This window comes from Dendrobates tinctorius, unplaced genomic scaffold, assembly GCF_039654945.1.
Source record: "Dendrobates tinctorius isolate UK_male_01 unplaced genomic scaffold, ASM3965494v1 ptg000342l, whole genome shotgun sequence".
Lineage (NCBI taxonomy): Eukaryota > Metazoa > Chordata > Amphibia > Anura > Dendrobatidae > Dendrobates > Dendrobates tinctorius.
In genome coordinates, this window is record NW_027362008.1 from 3,974,657 (window position 1) to 3,990,228 (window position 15,572).

At 36.3% G+C, this 15,572-nt stretch overlaps 1 protein-coding gene across 1 annotated transcript; it reads left to right on the forward strand.

Moving 5' to 3' along the window:
* The first annotated feature begins 5,457 nt into the window (after positions 1-5,457).
* LOC141074896 (serine/threonine-protein kinase SBK1-like) lies at positions 5,458-7,124 on the forward strand. The gene is made up of 3 exons (XM_073562205.1): positions 5,458-5,632; positions 5,953-6,155; positions 6,564-7,124. Exons 1-3 carry the CDS (start codon positions 5,458-5,460, stop codon positions 7,122-7,124), a joined length of 939 nt encoding a protein of 312 aa, XP_073418306.1.
* The last annotated feature ends 8,448 nt before the right edge of the window (positions 7,125-15,572 follow it).

Below are 15,572 nucleotides of genomic sequence, written 5' to 3' on the forward strand. Positions count from 1 at the left end.
CCTGCTCAAAGCAGGATTCGCTAAATCATCCCAGTCAGATGTCTGTCCAGCCTCTGTTTGAAGACTTCCATTGAAGGAGAACTCACCACTTCTCGTGGCAGCCTGTTCCACTCATTGATCACTCTAACTGTCAAAAAGTTTTTTCTAATATCTAATCTGTCTCCTCCCATTCAGTTTCATCCCATTGCTTCTAGTCTTTCCTTGTGCAAATGAGAATAAAGATGATCCTTCTACAATGTGACAGCCCTTTAGATATTTGTAGACAGCTATTAAGTCACCTCTCAGTCTTCTCTTTTGCAAACTAAACAATCCCAAATCCTGCAACCTTTCCTCATAAGACAGGGTTTGCAGACCGGTCACCATTCTGGTCGCTCTTTTCTGAACTTGCTCCAGTTTGTTGATGTCTTTTTTAAAATGTGGTTCCTAAAACTGGACGCAATATTCCAGATGAGGTCTGACCAAAGAGGAGTAGAGGGAAATAATGACTTCACGTGATCTAGACTGTATGCTTATGTTAATACATCCTAGAATTGCATTTGCCATTTTTGCTGCTGCATTACACTGTTGACTCATATTCAGTCTGTGATCTATTATTATACCCAAGTCTTTTTCACATGTGCTGTTGCTTAGCCCTATTCCTCCCATTCTGTATATGCTTTTTTCATTTTTATTGCCCAGATGTAGTACTTTGCATTTTTCCCTGTTAAAAACCATTCTGTTAGTTGCTGCCCACTTCTCCAGTTTATTTATATCTTTTTGAATCCTCTCTCTCTTCTCTAGTATTAGCTATCCCTCCAAGCTTTGTGTCATCAGCAAATTTAATCAGTTTACCCTCAATTCCATCATCTAAATCGTTGATAAAGATGTTGAACAATACAGGGCCCAGGACAGAGCCCTGTGGTACCCCACTTGAGACATTCTTCCAACTGAATGTGCAGCCATTTATGACCACTCTTTGGGTCCGATCACTAAGCCAGTTATGAATCCACCTAACAGTTGCCTTGTCCATTCCATACTTAGTCATTTTTTCAATAAGGATTGTATGAGATACTTTGTCAAATGCTTTGCTGAAGTCAAGATATACTATATCTACAGCATTTCCTTGATCCACCCAATCAGTGATTCCATCATAGAAGGAAATTAAATTAGTCTGACATGACTTATTAATTACAAACCCATGCTGACTCTGTTTAATCACTTTATTCTTATCCAGGTACTGACATACATGTTGTTTAATAATTTGTTCAAAGATCTTTCCTGGTATAGAAGTCAGACTCACCGGCCTATAGTTGCCTGGGTCCACCTTCTTCCCCTTTTTGAAGATAGGAACAACATTTGCTCTTCTCCAGTCTTCTGGGACTTCTCCTGTACTCCAAAAATTTTCAAAGATTATGGAGAGGGGTTCAAAAATTTCTTCTGCTATCTCCTTCAGTACTCTGGGGTGTAATTCATCTGGACCTGGAGACTTGAATTCATTTAGGTTAGCTAACTGTTTCCTCACAATCTTTCTGTTTATAGATATCCTGGATTCTTCTATTCAATTAATAGGACAGTGAAGAACAGTTGATGTTGCATTTCCTTTCTGAGAGAAAACAGATGCAAAATAGGAATTTAAAAGTTCGGCCTTCTCAACATCCTGTCTTACCATTTCATCATTTTCATCCTGTAAAAATCCTATAGCATCTTTGACTTTTCTTTTACTTTTGACATATCCCCAAAATCCTTTATTATTGCTTTTGACATCTCTTGCAAGCCTCAATTCATTGTCAGCTTTAGCTAATCTGATTTGTGCCCTGCAGGTTCTGCAGACAGCATTATATTCTTCTTTAGATATGCCTCCCTCTTTCCATTTTATAAACATTTTTGTCTTCCTTTTTAGCATGTGCTTAAGTTCTATGTTCATCCATCCTGGTTTCCTTAAATGCTTCCTATTCTTCACTCTTTTCAGAATTGTTAACAATTGTGCTTTGAGAATTTCATTTTTAAGATTTCCCATCCTTCCTGGACATTTTTGTCTTTAAGGATATCCAGCCATTGGATCCCTCCAATTCTCTTTCTGAATCCCTTAAAATCTGCCTTTCTGAAATCTAACCTTGATGTCTGAGTCTTCATAGGTCTTCTGCCTCTAGTTATCCAAGATTCTAAAATAGCATGGTCGCTACCTCCTAGGGTCCCAGCCACTTTTACCTCCTCAACCATTTCCTCCCTGTTTATAAGGATTAGATCCAAGGTAGCAGTTCCCCTTGTTTTCTCCCCTACCTTTTGGAAGACAAAGTTGTCAGCAAGAGAGGATAAGAATTTCCTTGACCTGTTAGTTTTGCCTGAGAGAGATTCCCAGCAAATGTCTGGATAGTTGAAATCTCCCATCACAACTATGTCATATTTTTTGGAGAACTTGGCCATTTGATGCATAAAGAGTTCATCCATATCTTCAGCTTGCACAGGTGGCCTGTAGTAAATGCCTACAATGGTGTCCTTTCCATTGTTCTGTCCTTGTATTCTTACCCAAACAGTTTCCACAGAACTTCCAGTCTCTGAAGCTGCAATCTCTTTGCAGATATACGCGTTTCTAACATACAATGCGACACCTCCTCCTCGTTTATCAAGTCTGTTTCTTGCAAATAAGTTGTATCCTTCTAGTCTTGTATTCCAATCAAGTGTATTGTCCCACCAAGTTTCAGTGATTCCAATGACATCATATCTCTTTTCCTGTGTTAGTAGTTCCAATTCTCCTTGTTTGTTGCCCATGCTTTGTGCATTAGTATAGAAACATTTTAGTCTGTGATTGGTTTCTCTTTCTCCAATATTTTTATTAATTAGATTCTTTTGTCTTTGATCTTCCTTTCCACTTCTAATAGCAGAGTTCTCAATAGCATTTGTCAGGTGTATGGCTTTTTCTGGCCTTTTGCTTCCTTTCCCATGTTGTTCTAGTTTAAAGCTCTCCTTACAAGTGTAGCAAGGCGACTTCCAAATACATATTTTCCAGTCTTCGTAAGGTGCACCGCATCTCTAGCAAGTAGTCCATTGTAAAGGTAATTCACTCAATTATGTTCATACCTAAGAAAATCACAATTTGTTTTTTATAGCTGTCATATTGTGAGTCAATGCTCTGTATTTTTCTGACTGCAGATCTGTATGAGGACATGTTTTTGGGTAACAAACTGGTTGTTTTGGTATAGCATTGAGATAGATGATTTTTTTAATTCAGTTTTTGAGTGAGGTAAGATGAACAAGAATAGCAAGTTTAGCAGTTTCTCACTTTTCCCTTCATACGGCATTCATCGTGCACAATAAATGATAAGATTCTTTTATAACATGGGTCAGATCAGCAAAATTCAAAATCGCTTAACTGTTTGGATTTTCCCGATTAATGTGATTTTCAGAGAAGTTGTTCTCCATGACTTGAGTATCACTGATTATGTTCTGGGATCTCTCCATGCTGATATTTTATCCTCTTTTCAAATCTGAGTGAACAAAGAATTTGTTTTTTCACTTCATCATTAAGCTAGGTCATCTCTTTTTTGGAATTTTTTAGCCAAGACATGGCAGTTCCGTGCACCGAGCTTCATGATCTCTTATCTTAAAGTGGTGAGTTGGATTGTTCTATATGGCTAATGTAATGCAACAAGTACAAAAATGTTCTATAGTAAACGTCAAAACTGGCTCCAGTATGTAACAATAAAAATGAAATAATGTAAAAACATTTTTCACTATCTCATAAAACTAAATGTATAAACCTTTCCAAAAATAAAATGAGATTGGTGTACAAAATAAGCTCATCAAATAAGGAAATTCTCCCATTACACTAAAAATAAATTTGCAGAAACTGGTACATGACCTGTACCCATAGCGGTGCCATTTACTTGGTGGAAGAGATGAAATTAAAAATAAAATCATTTGATACAACTAAAATTCCAATAATATTTTAAAACAAACCTATTTTGTGACTAAAGACAGATCAGCTCATCTCTAGTCAGTACATGGGTGGTAGAGGGTAGCAGTGATACAAATGAAATATGTTTAGATGCATTTACATTGTTACATGATATGAATACAGTTATATTAGATCTTTTTGTGACTACAGGTAAATGTTCTTTACCCAATTTAATAAAAAAATCTACTTACGTCCAAATCTTCATTTCATTTGACCAAAAATTGAGATGTTGATGCAATTATCCTTTACAGAATCCTCTTGATTATGTCTTCTGCTGACATACTCACACTTTTTAAAGAAATGTTTTTTTTAATATTTGCTCATTCACCGGTCTTAATCTAAAGTCACTGGATGCTTCCATAATTAAATGTAAATAAAAAAGAAAAGAAGGGGTTACCAGCTATGAAGATGCTATGCTGCTGTCAAGGTAACATGGCAAATTCATTTCCAGGAGATGTAAAAACAGTAAATTACTGAAGATCATAACGAAAAAAAACATCAATCAGGTATAAAAAGCTAACACATGTATTACATTCTTCAATATGTTGTACACTTGGACGGGATGGCCATGGGGGTGGCATTCACGCCAAATAAGGATCAACACAAAATATCTCAGTGCAATTTTGTACATCTTTAATATTGTATAAAATATAGAAAGCCACTGCTCCTAGATGTCTAATAGCATGTAAATGAAGGCTGTTATAGCCCCCATTTACATGAATTACACACGTATATGCAAGATGTATGAAGCACGGAACACCTTACTATATTAATAAATAATACAGTTGAGCACTTTGTACCAAACACTGCACTCAGCAGCTGTTAATCAGGTAATCATAACAGATTCAATACCAGGATCATTGCAAAATTTTGAAATTTTGCCTCTTGACTTCATGAAACTCTCATAAAACAATACATTGAATAACATGTCTCTCTTTAGTTTACCTAATTATCAGCACAATGGTGAATAGCATCACAGGGCACCACAGGAAATTTCTATCCCTTTGTGTTGTCCCAAACCAGCATTCTCCCTGGAGAGATTTATAAATGTCAGTTTATATGTAAATGGAGACAGTAAGTCTTGGCCAATGACAATATCCCACTAATTAACAACCCCCTGCTCTTCCCAGATATAAACTGTTTCCTCCTCTCAGTGACATCTACTTCACTCCAGGTATTATTTGTGGTCAGAACTGGCCTCTGAGGAGCATCAAGCTGTAGACTTGTTGGTGTACAGGAGGAGTTCAGCATTGACTATCATCTTTCAGTAGCAGTAGACATCTTCAATCTCCATCTACAAAGGTGAATATGTGATAAGTATAGCTCAGGATATAGTAGATGGTATTACTGCAGATCCCTGGGGAATTATGCAATGCTGGAACATTATTACAGTGACTGCACACTATTATACAATTGTGCATTTCTAGTCGCAGTTTACACGAGGTGATTACAGTATGTTATTATGGGTCTCGAAGATGTTTCATGCTTTATTCAATGCCATATCTCATTTCATTTTATTCAGAATGGCCACCAACATCAAGGAAGCAAGCAAGAACACGGCAAAACACCTTCTTCATCTGATATCAGAAACATCCAAGAACCTGAAGATGATGGAAGTGACTGACCACTTTGAACTTTTGCTAGAACTTGGGACTGGATCTTTTGGAAATGTACACATGGGAAAACACAAACATTCAGGTGAGATGATGATGATGGATGATGACTATGAAGATGACTGAGCCATCAGGGTGGTTTTAGATGAATGTGAAAGATGAAAGTGAAATCTGCTTGTACCCTGAAAAACTGTACTTGTTAACAATCATTAAGTATGACCCTAGTTGTATCCTATCTACAACGTGTCATTAGTATTCTGCACCACTACCCTCTAGTCTTATGAATGCTCCTGTGTAAAGTGATTGATCAGGTTTTTTGTATGCTTGCGAAAGTGTTATGGAATATGATGAGGATGACGATGAGGATGATGATGAATATTAACAATTATAATGTTTATTCAACAGGACAGACCGTGGCAATTAAAATGATGGCAAAGAAGAAGACTCCAGAAGACAACTTCTTTTTGGAATATTGCATTTCACAAACCCTCAGCATCCATCGGAACATCATATTTACTCACGACATCTTCTTCCATACCAGTAGGGATTTTGTGTTTGTTCAGGAAGTGGCACCGGACGGAAATCTCCAGTCCATCCTTCTACCTAAAGTGAGATCTTAAGCTGTTCTCCACTTTTACATATTCTAAGCATTATTCATACTGCTAAAGAAGAAAATAGTGGTCTTTATTGTAGATCTGACATCTAACATTACCCTATTTCCCCAGAGTTAATAAACTCATATTTCTGTATGTAGCAGTATGGGAACCCATAATTAGGCAGGTTTAGGTTGTATGAGTATGTGTGAGCTGGTAACATCCTCTATGTGACTGATATTTAATTTTTAGTGGAAATCTCACATTATAGAGGATATCTGATTAAGAGCAGAGTAGAACTGATGTCTGAAGGAATTATATCTACTAGTAGAAGATATCTATAAGTCTTCTGTTCTTTTATATCAGATATGTTTTCCTTTCTGCTGTTCAGCTGTGTAATCTTCTGTGTTGTCTTTTTCTTAGGTCGGCATGCAGGAGGACATGTTGAAGCGTTGTGTTCCTCAGATCGCCAGTGCTCTGGACTTTATGCACAAAAGAGGAATGGTTCATCGGGATATCAAGCCGAATAATATTCTTTTGATGGATGCAGAATGTCACTGGATAAAGCTGGCAGACTTTGGACTCACCAGGCTCCAGGGCACATTTGTTCCTTTTGTGCCCTGGTATAAACCCTACACTGCTCCAGAGCTCTGCTGCCTTAGACCAGGAGAACAGTTGTTGCTACATCCTAGTCTTGATGTCTGGGCTTTTGGTGTAGTCATTTTTTATGCTCTTTCTGGACTCTTTCCTTGGCATGGGGCAAAACGCGGTGATCGAGATTATAAAGAGTTTGCCTGGTGGCAGGTTGGAAGGGATCTGTCAAAAGCTCCAAAAAAGTGGAAGAAAATTTCAGTGGAGGCAAGAGCAATGTTCTGGGAACTACTGGAAATAAAAGCCTGTAAGAGAGGCTCGGCCATTGACATTCTAAAATTTATGCACTTGCCATGGAAAGCCGAGGAATCTTCAGAGACCGAAGCAACCTGATATGTTTAATCTATGACAAAATGCAATATGATATTTATTTTTTAATCAATAATGTCTACAAAGCAGACTGTGAACTATTGTAAATAGCTCAATAAATGAATAAAACACACTTGTATCTTACTAAAGTTTGTCTCGAGTAAAACAGAAAAATATATAAGTTACAGGTAAATGAACATGGGACACTCCCAAAACATTTTTAAGTCAGTTTTTTATATAAAAGTATCAAATCATAAAAAGCGATATAGAAAAGGAATTGTCATGGTATTGCTATTCACATTCTACATATTTCACATTGACATGCTTTAGCATTACAGAGTGCAACTTTTTTGTTTATTTAAAATGAAGGTAACTGCACCTCGTTGGCTCCTGTTCACATTAGCTTGGAAGTGCCAGTCTTTTTGTCACTAAAAAAATAATACTGGTACTTTATTCCCAAATTCGATAAATATGCTGAGCCTCCATCTTGCTATTTGGACTGGATATTATGCCCATGGGTTAGGAAAACTCCCTTGGTTATACACGACTCAAGATTTTTTACAAATACTGGATGATTTTGATTGACAAGAATTATTGCAGCTGGTGACAATCCTTGTTCTTTTGCTTTGCACACAATTCCTTTCAATTTGCAGGACCCTGGTATAACCAGGCAGCTGATACAGCAATGGATTCACCAGTTGCCGTGACTTGTAAATATATTTTTTGGAGAAAGATACTTAATTTGAACAATCCATTTCTGTTACATATCAAATTATTCTTACAATTTAAAGACAATACTCTTATCGTAAGAATAGATGTGTCTTTTACTTTTTGGAAAGCATGCAGTAAAAAATAAAATCATTATGCGTCAACACAAATTCTAATAATTTGAAAACAAAACTCTTGAGTGACTGAATATGATTGCTCTTTGTGCTCAAAAATATTTTACTGCCTGAGTTCCCAATTCATAACAGATTCTGGTATAAAATGTCTCAATGTAAAGTCTCACTATCATTCTTGTGGGTGGCCAGGACTTCCAGCATCACCAGACCTCTGACTTCACTGTGCTTTTGTGGGGAAAAAACTTGGCACTCATAGTAAAATCAGAGAATTTTATATTTGGATTTATTTAACATTGTCGGAGAAGAGATTTCTATTTCTACTTGGGTAGTTTCTGTCTTATGGGTACCCATGCAATGAAGCATAATGAGAGAGACAGACTGCTCGCTGTCTTTCCAAATAGTCTCTAAGGTTTATTGACAGTGTGAACTTTTATAGAACAAGATCAAAAAGAAATGAAGAATACATAAGAATTGGCAAAATAGAAACGGAGGTTACACAATCGTTGACATAAAAAGATAGGTTATACAATGAGTTGTCAACCACATCCTCGGACACAAGTTAAAATTAAATGAAAAATGACAGGAATACAGGGGTGCTTTCCAAAAGTCAATGTGCTCTAAGTTAATAGTCATGAGTTCATATTCAAAAGATATTTTTCTAAAAAGATGTTAGAACATTTCACCTCAAAAGGGAAGAGAATGCATGTCCTTCAGATTTTCTTGGAATTGTAGGAACTGACCATTAGCCATAGGACTGTGACCACATAGACAGATGATAACTGGATAATAAAGATGAACAGCATCTCATCCGGGTGAAAAAACATATAAACATTTATTGTGCCATGACAAAATGCCACAATAAATGTTTATATGTTTTTTCACCCGGATGAGATGCTGTTCATCTTTATTATTTGGATTTCGTGTCCAACTGGGTCTTTGGACTTTGAACGTGCCTCTCTTGGATCAAGGAGTTGCTGTCAGCCACTTTTTCTTTTACGTAGATGATAACTGAATGTCACGACTAGCGACGCGTTCGCGGCCGAGCCGACACCTCCACGTCGACCGACCATGCTGAAGTGGGGTGAGCATCCCAAGTGGGGATGAAATGTGGACCCACTGGACCTCAGGGGGTACCCAAGCCTACCCAGACTAGGAAAGAGTAGTGACCGGGGTCTGTGGCAGCTGAGCATGTGGACGAGGAGGCAGAATGACATGACACCGCACACTTCAGGTATAGACATAAAGTTTACTTGAACAAGACATGGTACATAAACGAAACAATTATGCAAGGCTCCCGGTTCTGCACATCAGGGAAGGGTACATGTCTCAGGATAACAGAAGAAAGGCAGGAGGTCATTACGGGTTGATGCAGTCCAGGGTTGTCTGGCATGGGTATATTAGGGCGGCCTCTTCCTCAGTCCTCAGGCGTAGCACAGGCTCACCAGGAGAATATCAGACACCAAACACAAACAGACTTCAGAAAATGGCAGGCATTGTCTGACGTTTCAATCACATCCATACGCGCAGTACTTCTGTATTCTCCCGCTACCCGTATTTTATCAAAAAAGCTCTAATGCCAATGGACAAAAACATAAATCTTATCTATTTATATAAACTCTTGGTTGGTTCACTATATCCTCTAATTAGTGTCCTATCTGAGTACCCGGTTGCATACAAAAAATTGAGCATTTATATTCACATATTGGCTTCACGTGATTTTCCCACTTCATTACAAACTCCCACCCGGTTCCTTCCCCTAGGTTTTTCCAAGTAGCAACTAACCAGAGAGTTTTATCTTACTCGCTGCTTTGAGCAATGAAAAGGCTATTTATTCACTGAGCACACATCATTTAGTCTCTATACATCAACAACGCTGCTGTACAGGAGTACGAAATAAATATGTTGAAGTGTATTTTCCTGGGCCCAACCAGTATGTGGGTACCAAGGTGTAATGGGGTGCATAGGACTATGCAGCAGGGCAGACATTGCTGTCACTCTGTAAACAAAAGAGTTGGGGAGTACCATATGAATATGGTGAAGTGTATTTTCCTGGACCCAACCAGTATGTGGGTTCCAAGTGTGTAATGGGGTGCATATGACTATGACATGAATCTCGGAAAAAAATATTTAAAGCTGTGAACTAGGAGTCAGGAATGGTTCCAGGGGCGATCCACATGATGTCCCCATGTCATTTGAGCAGTGTTTCCATCATTCTCAGATGTTTCTAGACCTTAAAATGACCCCCTTGGGGGATCGCGGCAAAAATGCTCGGGTCTCCCGTAGACTTATATTGGGCTCGTTGTTCTGTCCGAGTACCCAAGTATTACAACTTGCTCGACCCGAACAACGAGTGCCCAAGCATTTTAGTGCTCGCTCATCACTAATCCCAATACATAAAAAGCGATACTCAATTCATGGAGAATAACTTCTCTGAAATTCACATTAATTGGGAAAATCCAAACGGTTAAGCGATTTTGAATTTTGCTGATCTGACCCATGTTATAAAACAATCTTATCATTTATTGTGCACGATGAATGCCGTTTGAAGGGAAAAGTGAGAAACTGCTAAACTTGCTATTCTTGTTCATCTTACCTCACTAAAAAATTGAATTAAAAAATCATGTATCCCAATGCTGTACCAAAACAACTAGTTTGTTACCCAAAAACATGTCCTCATGCAGATCTGCATTCAGAAAAATTAAAAGCAACGACTCTCAATATGACAGCTATGAAAAACATATTGTGATTTTCTTGGGTATGAACATAATCATGTCAGTACACAGAATAAAGTGAACATGTCAATTACACTGCTTACGTTTGAAAATCCACCAGGCTTCCCTATTTTGTAATGTAACCTCCGTATCACCCCCTCTGATGGGTGTGTGTATTTTTTCAATTGCATACACCACAAGTGATTTCAGGTCAACTTTATGACATTCAATAAAATGTTTTGACACCGGAGATGCGTTTCTCTCCATGTTAATATTCTCTTTGTCACAGATGTGTTCCCTAATTCTATTATTTAGCATGCATTTTGTGCTTCCAACATGTTTTAGATGGCAGAAGGTGCACTCCATAATATATACCACGGTTTTAGTGCTGCAATTGATAAAGGCTTTAATAGAAAAATTCTTGCTTTCACTAGAATCTCCAAAGCTAGAGCTCTTTTTAGTGTATTTACAGGACTTAGCGCCACACTTATAAAAACCCTTGGTTTTCAGCCAATTTGTGGATTGAATTGTAGACATATTCAAAAAACTTGGTGAAACGCTCTGACCTAAAGATGGTGCTCTCCTAGAGTCTATTCTAAATCCTTTCCCTATAATACTATCTATATCTGGATCCTCTTTTAGTACAGATAAATTATTTTGAATAATTCTTCCAATAGAGGCAAATTGGTTATTATACTGCAAGACCAATGTTACAGGATTCGCTGAATGTTCATGTGTGTTACACTGAGGTTTGAATCACAGTTTTTTATGCCACAATGTTTTCAGCTTTGCTTAAACTCCATTGGGTATAACCCCTTTGGGTCAATCGCTGCTTAATGTTAGAAACTTCCTGTTTATAATCTGTATTTGTGCTACAATTGCATTTAGCTCTTGTCATCTCCCTAACAGGTATACTTTTAATTGTATGTTTAGAATGATGGCTTTTTCCATGGAGTATAGCATTGCCTGCTGTGTTCTTTCTAAATTTTTGTGTTACTACAAGTTTACCTGAAGTTCCTTGTAAAATCAAATAAAAAAAATCAATGCATGAAATTTTATGCCGGACCACAAATTTTAAATTCAATGGATTGCAATTAATATAAAAATTAAAATCCCGTACGGCAGATACATTAGAATTCCAGATGATAATGATATCATCTATGTATCTGCCTTACCAATAGACACAATCTTTAAATGGATTATTTACAGTATAACTATACAGCTCTTCCCACCAGCTCATTACCAAGTGAAATTAGCAAGTGAAGTTGTCAAGCGATCCACTATATGACCAAGATGAAAATCTTTCTTTGCAATTGCGGCTTGTTCCCTGCCAACTTACGTGCATCGTTGTATTTTACATTTGGTTACGTGTGTTTTTCCATGAGTTATTCATCCTGCTTTGAAAGTAAATGTATTTTTCATTGTTGTCATTTAGGAAAATTTAACACCATCCACTATATGATTAAGATATAAAGTATTTTTCTCATTTGCGGCTTGTTCCTCGCTAGTTTATGTGGATTGTTATGCTGGAGCATATTGCTATGAGTGTTTTTTATACGATATCGATCCGGTTTTGAATGAAATTGTTTTTATTTTTGCTGTCACCTAGGTAATTTTACCCTCCTCCACTGAAATTGTGTTAGTGCGGTATTAGCCTATATAGATTTTTAGATCTGTGACTCTTACTATTACTCTATGGCCCTCAGTGTATGATAAAGAGAAATGTTTTTTTCTTCTTTCTATGATTGTTATTGAGAATAATATAATAGAAAAAATGTATTTGTAAGGCTGTGTGCCCACGTTGAGTTTTTTAAGTGTTTTAAACACATGATTCCGTCGCATAAATGCTTAAGAAAAGCATTACATGCTATCAAAATTGATTCCGCACATGTTGTGCTAATGGTGCGTATTTTACCACTGCGGAATTGCTTAGCAGTAAAAAACGCAGCATGTTCATTAATTTTGCAGAATCGTTTGCGATTGCGCATACATACACTTGTATTGCAAAAACGCATAGGAAAACGCATGATAAAATGCATGACAAATGCATCAAAATCGCTAGAAAAACAGCAAAAACCACATGCGTTTTTCCAGCAAAGGGTGTGCATTTCTGCTCATGAATATTCTTCTTCAAAACTGCAATGTGGGCACACAGCCTAAAAGCGGCTTTTCTTTCCTCTAGTCTGAGTGGATGGCTGTAATTTTTCATTCTGACGTTTGATCTATCATATGATTTTCACTCTGTTCCAGAGGGAAATTGTATTTTCCTCTTTGGTTGCTTTGTAAAAACTCAACATCAATTTTTACAATTATGGTTCTTTGCTCCCTTATATAAATGTATATTTCTCTTCTTCTGTACTGTGGCTGCTAAGAAGAATTTACAATATACTGCGTTTGTTCTGCGCAATTGAAATACATTCTTGCCTTTATGCCATGTGGAATTCACATTGTTGATTTTAACCATGTATGTCTTCACTTGTAATTCATTTGCGTTAATTAGATATGTTGATTGTCTTTCACTAGTGTTCAGCATATTAGTGCTTTCTCAAACAATGCCTGTTATCATGACTAAGGGTGCTGGGACACCTGAAACGCGTTGATAGCACAATCTTTTGTTCCATTCAAGCTGATATTTTTTCTATTCACATCTGAGTGAATAAAGAATTTGTATTTTCTCTTCATTGCTGAGCTGGATCATCTCTTTTTTGTTAAATTAGCCATACCTTTCTTTTTTTGGGCATATAGATGTAAAAGGGTTTTTTAAGTATTAGTTATATTTGTCAATTGTAACACTTTTTAAGTGTAACTTATTAGCATGATTTTATAATCACTTTGTTGCAAGAGAAATAAAGAAAACAGTAATTTTAACATTTATTTGTATTTTAAAGTTTGTGTTATCTGATGTGCTGAAAAAATAACGCAGTAACTGCATTCAGTAGGTCAGTACTAATATGGTGCTGGTAAATTTGTATAATCTTAATTATTTTTTATGTTTTGTACAATATACACTTTAAAAAAATACATTGTTATACTGTTTTACAATTTTCTGTTAGTGGTGTGGTATGAAGATTTATTTTTGCCTGAAAATCTGCAGCTTTCGTTGGTAACAGTTTGTTGTACATGCAACTTTCTGATCACTTTTACATTATTTAGGAGGAAAAATGAAAGAAAAAGACATAAATTCTGAATTTGTTTTAATATTTTTTAAACCCCAGTCACTGTTGGGTATAACTGTCATGTCATCTTTATTTAGTGGACGATATTATGACCATATTCTCATAAACTTCACTTATTTATTTTTCGGTTTATTGTAGGTGACGCTAATTGAGGCTTTGTTTTTGGTTATATATGCCTTTCTAGTGATTATTTATCTCATTGTTTTGTTGGGAAGCATAAACAAACAGCTATGAATTGGAAATAGTTGTTATTTTTATGGAGTTCGTCCAGCAGTATAATTGACATGTTCACTTTATTCTGTGTGCTGATATGATTATGTTCATATCTAAGAAAATCACAATATGTTTTTTTAGCTGTCATATTGTGAGTCAATGCTTTGTATTTTTCTGACTGCAGATCTGTATGAGGACATGTTTTTGGGTAACAAACTAGTTGTTTTGGTATAGCATTGGGATACATGACTTTTTAATTCAGATTTTTAGTGAGATAAGATGAACAAGAATAGCAAGTTTAGCAGTTCTTTATGTTTCCCTTCATACGGCATTCATCGTGCACAATAAATGATAAGATTCTTTTATAACATGGGTCAGACCAGCAAAATTCAAAATCACTTAACTGTTTGGATTTTTCCATTTAATTTGATTTTCAGAGAAGTTGTTCTCCATGACTTGAGTATCGCTGATTATGTCCTGGGATCTCTCCATGCTGATATTTTATCCTCTTTTTAAAGCTGAGTGAACAAAGAATTAATTTTTTCACTTCATCATTAAGCTCGGTCATCTCTTTTTTGGAATTTTTTACACCAAGACATGGCAGTTCCATGCTCAGAGCTTCATTATCTCTTAAAGCGGTGAGCTGGATTGGTTTATATGTCTAATGTAACGCAACAAGTATAAAAATGTTCTATAGTGAAGGTCAAAACTTGCTCCAGTATGTAACAATAAAAATGAAATAATGTAAAAACATTTTTCACTATTTCATAAAACTGAATGTATAAACCTTTCCAAAAATAAAATGAGATTGGTGTAGAAAATCAGCTCATCAAATAAGGAAATTCTCCCATTACACTAGAAATAAATATGCAGAAACTGGTACATGACCTGTACCCATAGCGGTGCCATTTACTTGGTGGAAGAGATGAAATTAAAAATAAAATCATTTGAGTCAACTAAACATCCAATAATATTTTAAAACAAACCTATTTAGTGACTAAAAACAGATCTGTTCATCTCTAGTCAGTACATGGGTGGTAGAGGTTAGCAGTGAAACAATAGAAATTTATTTAGATGCATTTACATTGTTACATGATATGAATACAGTTATCTTAGATCTTTTGTGACTACAGGTAAATGTTCTTTACCCAATTTAATAAAAAAATCTACTTACATCCAAATCTTCATTTCACTTGACCAAATAGTGAGATGTTGATGCAATTATCCTTTACAGAAACCTCTTGACTATGTCTTCTGCTGACATACTCACACTTTTTAAAGAAATGTTTTTATTCAATATTGGCTCGTTCACCCGTCTTAATCTAAAGTCACTGGATGCTTCTATAATTAAATGTAAATAAAAAAAAGAAGGGGTTACCAGATATGATGATGCTATGCTACTGTGAAGGTAACGTGGCAAATTCATTTCCAGTAGATGTAAAAACAGTAAATTTCTGAAGATCATAAAAAAATAAACATCAATCAGCTATAAAAAGCTAACACAAGTATTACATTCTTCAATATGTTGTA

Bases quoted from the DNA above. Each gene is read 5' to 3' on its own strand.
- LOC141074896 (XM_073562205.1), top strand. From the start codon at position 5,458: ATGGCCACCAACATCAAGGAAGCAAGCAAGAACACGGCAAAACACCTT. The intron at 5,633-5,952 runs GTGAGATGATGA...TTTATTCAACAG, and splicing joins GGGAAAACACAAACATTCAG to GACAGACCGTGGCAATTAAA. The intron at 6,156-6,563 runs GTGAGATCTTAA...TCTTTTTCTTAG, and splicing joins AGTCCATCCTTCTACCTAAA to GTCGGCATGCAGGAGGACAT.